This window comes from Cryptotermes secundus, unplaced genomic scaffold (assembly GCF_002891405.2).
Source record: "Cryptotermes secundus unplaced genomic scaffold, Csec_1.0 scaffold1297, whole genome shotgun sequence".
In the NCBI taxonomy this organism is placed as follows: domain Eukaryota; kingdom Metazoa; phylum Arthropoda; class Insecta; order Blattodea; family Kalotermitidae; genus Cryptotermes; species Cryptotermes secundus.
In genome coordinates this window covers 50,206-58,929 of record NW_019732392.1, presented here as the reverse complement: position 1 = coordinate 58,929, position 8,724 = coordinate 50,206, and the positions used below count along the sequence as shown (strand labels likewise).

General features: G+C 37.1%; 1 protein-coding gene across 2 annotated transcripts in view; it reads left to right on the top strand.

Moving 5' to 3' along the window:
- Window positions 1–5,801: 5,801 nt before the first annotated feature.
- LOC111867710 (protein unc-79 homolog) overlaps window positions 5,802–8,724 on the top strand; it is a 52,130-nt gene continuing 49,207 nt past the window's right edge. For both annotated transcript variants that reach the window (XM_033752785.1, XM_023857780.2), the window contains exon 1: window positions 5,802–5,972. In XM_033752785.1, the coding sequence (XP_033608676.1) occupies window positions 5,951–5,972 (22 nt within the window). In that variant the 5' untranslated portion in view covers window positions 5,802–5,950. The remainder of the gene's footprint in view (window positions 5,973–8,724) is intronic.

Sequence of the window (8,724 nt, the reverse complement as noted above, 5' to 3'; positions counted from 1 at the left end):
CAGGTTTTGGATTGGATTTATTCACACCTTATACACACCACTAGTAAGTACAAGTAAATCAGTGCTATCACTGATCTAGGCCGGTCACGGTAGCCGAGTGGTCTAAGGCATGCACTGTCTTCGCTCGCTCGGAAGCCGAGATCGTGGGTTTGAATCCCACTCAGGGCATGGATGTTTGTGTGTGTTTTTTTGTGTTTGTCTACAGGTAGAGGCCTTGCTACGAGCTGATCACTCGCCCAAGGAGTCCTACCGTATGTGTAAGATCTAGAAAAACCAAACTGAACAGAGAAGTTCATGGAGGTAGGCCTAGGCCCACTGGGGCTGTAGTGCCAAGGAAAAAAAAAATCACTGATCTAGACACTTTACAGACCACAAGGATATACTATGTGTTCTCAATCTTCACTAGTCTTATCATGACAAGGGATTCGTAACAGTCACACATGGAAGTCTTCTTTGCACAGTCTAATTCCTTTCTTGCCATTATTCTACCAACTGCCAACTATGGAGACTTCCTCATTTCTCTGCTGCAACTGCTAACTCTGGAACTCAACTCAGTTCTCAGCTGCAATTGCAATCTCCAGAACAACTCAGTTCTAATTATAGCTATGTGAGATCCTCGTAATATAGCTTTGGGGCAGCTCCCACAGAAAACACTGCTTCCTCTATTGTTGCGTGTTGATTCACTGCTGCAGAGATGTGCATACCACACCACTGCATAACTACCCGCACTGCACAGACCACAGAAGACACTGCCCTTCTACTGTTGCATATGTTCGTGTCTACAGGAATGTGTTTACCAAGGTGTTGCCTAGCAATGAACTATTCCACCTTTCAGGTGTCGTGTCAGTATGGATGACCAAAAAATTGGATCGATTCCCACACAAGATTTTTCACAACTCCACAGCATCCACACTATCCGGGGTTCACTCAGTCCCCTGTCCAATTGGATACTGCTGACTTTCACTGGTGTTGAAGTGGGTGACACATGGAAGCTGCCCACTCAACTCCATCTAGTTCCAAGGTTAAAAATATGTGGCTCTATACCTCACCTCCCCTTCCATCTTCATGGCATAGTGCTTAATTAAGTACAGGGACAACTTTACTGATACTTGAGAATGTCCAAGTCAGATATCCATGTCATTGTAAAGAGTTGCCTTTATCAGTAGTTTGTTGTGCGTCAGAACTAATCAGATGGTTACAAGAGCAATTGATATGTAACTGCCATCCACTTTATAATCTAGCCACTTTGTTTTAAAGCCAGTATGTTACTTGTCAGGTTTTAAGAGTGCATGTTATTTGCTAAGGGTTGGAAAATTGTTAGTAATGAAATTACATGTTAAAAGACTGCCATGTACAGATATTTCTATAAGGCATAAATTTTACGCAATTCAAAGCTGTGGTCCCTTCTCATGGTTTTGGTCACTATCCACTGCAGGGGGAAGAAGAAAGAAATAGGCAGAAGATCAAAATTACATTATTGTTACTTCAGTTCGGTGTCATTCAGATTTTCCTTACGGAGTTAAGTTAAACCTTAAGGAAGTATTTCTTGCTTACCGTTACGAACTTTGTGTCATGGGGTGCCTTCCAGATAAACCCCTTATGTGGGCATTTAAATGGCCTGCTATTATGCTTACACTTGGAGTGGCTGTTTAAATCTGCATTATGGTTCTTTCATTCTGCCATATATTTAGAAACTGAAGGACAGTAAACAGCTGTCTGAAGCTAGTTAAATTTACCTTCATGCCATCTGTGAATGACATGTGAAAATAAAACAGTCTGAAACGTTCCTTCAAGCTGGATTGAAGTACAGGTGTAGAATTATGTTACATTCTCGCATTAAATATTTGTATTTGTGTTAAAGGTTTTTATATAACTTGCAGGGTTTACTCTTAAAAAGACCGATTTTCAGTTTTGATGACTTCATGGTCTCAGAATTTGCAGTTGAAGTATTTGGCTGCATCAGCTATTGAAAAATAATCTTTTAATACTAACAGCAGTAGTATAAAGTGACAGACAAATGAATGACTTAAAAATAAGTTACATATCATGAGATGTTATAATATTTTTCTTGAAACCATGAATTCTGACTATTCATACTTTTTAAGAAATGGAACATAGGTGCAAAGTTTTTCCGGTGCTTTTCATTCCCCCTCCCTCTTTTTATTTTTTATTTATAACTTAGTTTTAGAAGAGTAAACTGCAGAAGCCCTACAAATCTCTTGTGATCGCTTTATTGGTGTTTACCAATACTAAGTATTTTCATACACAGTTTATAGCTTTTAGCATTTTTCCTCATCATCACAATTTTATTTTCATGCTGTACATTTGATGGAGTTAAATCATGAACTCATGAATTGCTCTCATCTTCATGGTTGCTGCACATTTTTTATTTATGGAAAAAATGGCACTGAAACATTCAGGCAGTGCTTCAAAAACTTATGTTGGCATTGGATTGATCCATTTGAAATATTTGTACATGAAAATATGACAAATCTCATGAGTTACATGCACAGCACAGGTTGTTAAAAGCTATGTGACGGAGGTAATAAAACATAGGACTGCTCTCTAAACATTTTCTTTTAGAAAATAAGGTTAAAAGCACAGTTTTAGATAATGTTACTTCATTACTAAATTTCACTATTGTGGAAATATTCATGAAAGAATTGTATGCTTAGAAAATTTTCAAAGATTTTAGGTGTGCCATGCATGTTGAGTGGCGACCGTGCATTGAGATACGCTTCATAAGACTCAAATCTGTTTCGGTGATGTGCACACATATTGATATATATTTGAGGTCAGCTGCTAGGTATCATGGTGCTGTGTGTCCATGGTGCCTTTAAACTTAATGAATGTGTTACATTATTGTGAGTGGTATCTGCCCATTTGTAAGTTCATTAAATGGAAATGTATATGATTATTTCAATTTTCAGTGAATAATTAAAAATATTGTATTTTTGTCATTAAAATCAAAATAAATGTCTAGGTGAGTGTTAAATATTGAAAAATAATTATGCACTGTATCATATAAGCTTTTACTGAGCAAATGTAAGTTTACCTTTGCTTTCAAATATTGAATTCTGTAACAAACTTCACCTTTTATTTATTATTTTACTCGCACAGCAGAGTTGCAAACAGGGCAGTGACTTTAATATGTCACAATATATCATTTGTTCCTGTGGTTGACAGCTGTGACTTAACTTTAGTTCTTATATGATTGCTAAAAATCATGATATATCTTAGATCCTTGTGCTGTGATTGAGAACCATAATATTAAATAAAAATGTTATGCCTCAGGGCCTAGGTGCCCCCCCACCACAAATCTGGACAGGAAATGTTACACATACACGCACACAGCTCGAATGTCTGAGATTTGCGCATATCACCTTGCAAGAATGCACACTGGGATGCACTGAGAGGATGAGACAGCATTAAAAGACATGTACTGTGAGAACAAAAAACTGTATTTTGTTGACTAGTTTTATCAAGTATAATAAAAGGGCAGGCCAATCACAAAGTTAAAAAGAATAATTGTGAGAATTGAGTGTTATTTTTCAGGCTCCTAGTGTGAGGAATTCTGTAATGGTCTCTTGCTGGCTAAATCCACATAACTAGTTTTACTTCATACATTATTACATGGTTACAATATGTATGGAAGGTAGTAGTGTTTAAAGTAGACTTACAGATTGTAGACACAACCTACAAATAATAAATGTAGAACTATATTTTTATAAATCTAAGATGTATAAATGATAGACTGTATAAAATACAAATAAAACTATACGATATCTCAGAACTAGTATTATGTTATACTGCAGAATGCTGTTTTCTTTGTAGATCTGAATTTGTGTTCCACTTCTTGCTGTCTGTGTGTACCTTTGGTTAATGTTTACTCGTCTTCTCTTTATTTTATATCACTACATGTTTTAGCCTGATTGGCCATCATCAGTTATACAAGCTGTTGTGACGAAGGAATCTGATGTTCTGCTTTTCTTATGTAATTGCCTCTGATTATTGTGTTATGTGGGATATCATGCTGTTGCCTTGCATGTGTTTGGTTTATTGTTTTGTTGGTTGATTTTTCTTTGGTTCAGTGTGTGTGGCTGTCCTGAATGTTTTGTAGGAGTGTAAGCTTGCTGCTTGGTGATTGGCCATCATGGTCATTTGTGGTAGGTGTTTCTGTTCTCAGAACTTTGTATTTACTACTACATTTGAATCTGTTAATCTTATTCTGGAACCTTCCCCAAAACGTTTTAACCTGCAAATTTTCTTCAGAAACTGAATTTTGATTTTAATCTTCATTCTTCAACGGTTAAAAGTTGGCACTAAACTTTGCCGACAAGTGGCGGTCTCTCAGTCGGTATAGTTCGCTTGTGGACTAAAATCATGGAGTTTTTTTTTTTGTTGAAACAGTGTGATAATGAATATATGTGCTACCAAGAACTAGTGAACATACAAGTTATGTAATATGTAAGGTAAGGCTGAATGAACATTCCATGCTCCTTGCATCAAAGGTGTCAGAAATCATTTCATTTTGTTCTTTTGACAGTGACTGTTCTGAAACATTCTTAGTTCTTTGCTGTTTTAGGTGTAATCACTGAATCTTCTTTGAATTTATATCTTCATGTAGTTAAATTCTTCACCATCATCTTCTGCTGTAAGGTAAATCTTGTCTCCATTTTAAGTGTAGAAGAGGGAAGCAGGTGGATTCTTTGAAACATTGATAACCACCTATACAACTTCAAGGTGTAACAACCTATAGGACCAGAATATTAATTTTCACTGCCATGGCACTGCATATCTTAAATTTCATGAGGTTTAATTAATGTTCATGAACAAAATATTTTTCACTCAGCTGTCCTCAATCTTTATGACTAGTAAGCCTTTCCATGATTTTGTTTACAGTAACCAAATAGTTTCATCTATTTGAAGATGAATAATGAAGTGAAAGTCTTTGTATTATTCCTGATCAAGTCTCAGATTAAGCACTGCAGACTGCATATTCCACTCAAATGGATGTTACACTTGTTGGTTGTCTTCCTGGATTGTAGCAGTGTGTAGTTTTGAATGAACCTAACATTTTGCAGAAATATGTAACCTCCATCTTTAAATATTTAATGTCAAAATGTGTGCGAAGAAGAAAGCTAGCAGAAGCAGGCTTCAGGCTTGGCATGTTTGCATGCTAGGCAGACCCATTGACCCTGAAGAGGGAGAAGACATATACCTCTGAAACAGCAGGCTATCTCCGATCTACGTGGTGTTACAACCCAGTATACTGTAGTTTTCAGTCACTGCCGTGAGGATCATGAATTCCATAAGGGCGAGGGCACATTAAGGAAACTGGCAACCGCAACAGAACCACAATTTCCGAGAATTGTTATCAGCCTGAGTTGACCACATGTTACTGAATGGAGGAGCGCAAATTGAGAGAACGGTTGCAGATGCCAGTTTCGTTGCTGTGCCCATGCCGTAAGAGTTTTCCAAGGCAGAAGCTGACAATATAGCTTGCAGCCTTTTTCTGGTGGTTTCTTGCTTGGCTTATCCTTGGGCCTTAAAGACGGGAGCGGTATGGACCTCCATTACTTTTGGCTCTGGCAAAACTACACGGCATTACAAACCAGTAGACTCTACCGGACTCTACTCCTCATAGCCTTCAGTCACCACCGGCAGAACCGCAAATCCAAAACAGCAGTTTCGCTAGTTTCCGACCAACCAAGCAACCGATGTCGATCACAATATTTTTCTACGTTTTCTAAAAGATGGCAGAACGATAGAAATTCGTGGAGAGGATTGATCGGCGCAGAATAAGAAGATGGCTGTTGGAATATGAACCGTTCGTGGAAATTAAAATTCGAAGGGAGTACGATATTCTGCCGAAATTAATCTGTTATTGTCCACCAGAATTTAAGTTTTAGATGGGTTAACGTTATTTTACATTTGATTTGTAATCAACATGGCGACAAGAGCTGCAACATGTAAGTTCAAAGGCAGAAAACTGTGTTGAGAAAAGCGTCTTGAGAAATGAGTTATTGCTAATTTGGTTCCCGTACGAAGCTTTGCATGTGTGAAATTTCAAGATTTCTTTCTGAACCATGTACAGTTGTCCGGTTTCTTGTCGGTTCCTACGTCCCGTAGTAGAGGACAGGGGAGTATGGATATGAACGAAGTATGTACGTCCGAAACGTCGGAAACCATTTTTATTACTGCGAGGCCACAGAACTCAGAAAAGAAACGGGGAAAGGCCCAATATGTAATTAGGATTTCGAAATCTTGAGGAGATTGGACAAAAATAAATATCACTTATTACATATTAGATATAAAATACATGTAAAATAAACAGTTGAGGATTATCTTCTGGGATGTGATGACGTGTAGTCTGGCCTAAGTTTACCGGCGTTTCGGAGAAAAGCACTGTCTCCATATTCAGGATTGAAAAATAAGCAGAGAAAATAACAAGGAAACAGCAAGCTTGAAGTGAGATAATGTTTCCTGTGGTGCCCCTGTATAAAAGTTGCACTTTGATCATCTTATAGTATACTCCATTGCCCATTTACTTGAGGTACAGCATCAGATTTTAAAATAATTAATTTTTGTGACCATGCTACAAGCTGGAAGGTTGGGGGTTCATTTCCTGATGGGATTCATGAATTTTTCAATTGACCTTACTGTTCAGCCACATTATCTCACTGCCATCTGTGAGCTGATTGTCTAGAAAATGTTGGAGCCTCGAAATCTAACAACTTAATGGGCGTCCACAGCCTGTTACAGGGATAGCTTTAATTGTTTCCTTTACAACAGAAGTTACATGTCTTTGCCCAATCATATGTGAAATTTTTACAGTTTTTTTTTAGTATTCCTCACTTTGCAGAAAGAAAGGAAGCTTTGCCAGTTTTGCAGTATGCAGTATTGTAAAATAATCAAGCCTCTTTTTCTTATAATTTTTATTAGGTAATTTTAAAAATTGAATTTATTTTCACCTAAATATTAGGGAACGAGAGCAACAAATAGAAATGAGGTTTGTGATGAAGTTAGAGGAAAATCAATAAATTCTAGAGGTGTTTGTTATTGAACTAGAAACTATTGCATGTCATCTATTTATTCTTCCAGTCATTTTGTATGATCTCTTACTGACTTGTTCCACATCCTACACTCATTCTGACTTACTTTGGATCTGTGGAATGTAATGTATGTATTTATGTGAGCATGGAACATGACTGGCAAGAGTTAGGAAACAAAGTAGTAAGAAAATATTTGAATGTCAGAAGGATGAAGTAAGTGAGAAATTTAAGACGCTGTGTAATGACACGAAGGGTTATACAGATCATGTGGCAACATGTGGCTAGAATGTGGGAGGCACAAAATGCATACTGAATTTTGGTGAGGAAAATTTTTGGAAAGCGGCTAGTAGGAAGACCATTCATTCATTCATCTGTAATCTGTCAAGACGACAGGTTCACAGTCTCTTCCAAAACAGTTCCTCCACTTGATGCGATCTAGAGCTTTCTCTTTCAAATGAAAATATCCTCTTCTGTCCACAAGGTCATCCAGCATCTTCTTATGTCTTCTTCCTCGTCTTCTGGTCACTTCTATCCGCCCCTCTATGTTTCCTTCAATAACTTCTTTTAGAAGGCAGTTACCGCGTCAGATATGACCAATCCAATTAGCCTTCCGTTTTCTTATTTCGTGAGGAAGACTAATGGGAGAAAAATATTAATCTGGATCTTAGAGAAATAGAGATCTCTGTCATTTGGGATGTAATGCTGTGTAGTTCAGTGAAAGTCAACTTATGTTTTGGAAGAACATATCACCTCCATCTTCAGGGTTGAAAAATCCTGCATTAAGCAGGCATCAAGCAGTTCTTGCTCAGCTTTCTCTTCATCTTTGAAGATGGAGGTAGTATGTTGCCCCATAATATCAGTTAACTTTCATTGGAGGACATGACATCATATAACAGAAGACAGAACACTTTATAACCACCCCTGCGACATTCTTGCATCCCACTTAGGAAAATAAATTTTGAAGGTCACAGATGGAACTGGCTCACCATCATGTCCAGTGGCAGGGTTTGATGTTAGCAGTACTGATCATTCAGTGACTGGCACCAGAGAGTTAATTACTTATAGCTGTTAGACTTGAAATAACAGTAGTACCAAGCTGGAAGGTGAAGAAAAGTATCATTTTGAGATCCCAAAACAGCTTCCCAGCTTCAGCAAGTTCAGATGGTGATGTGGACAACAATATCGCTTGGGTAAGCGTTCAAGAAAATATCAGAATTTCAGCTAAAGAGACTCTAGGTTCTTGATTGATTGACTGATTGATTGATTTATTTATTTAACATCCATAACTGTTACATTATGTACAATTGGACAAGTCAGTTAAAAAAAAATATATATATATGAGATTAAACATCACATCACATGACTAATAATATAAAAAACCATAGAAGAATAACATAATAAATCCTTTAAATATGATAAAACAGTGGATGAGTATAATAAGGCAACAAAAGCTAAACTATAAATTACATGCAATAGCTAAAATAAATTACCTAAGTATCTTTGTTCTAGTATTAAGCTAATTCTTATAAAAATATTCTTGAAGGGAATAAAAAGCTTTGCACAACAAGTAATCCTTTAATTGACGCTTAAAAACCTTGAACTCTTGAATACTTCTTATTTGAGAGGGCAAGTTATTATACAATCTTATTCCCATGTTAATCACACTCCT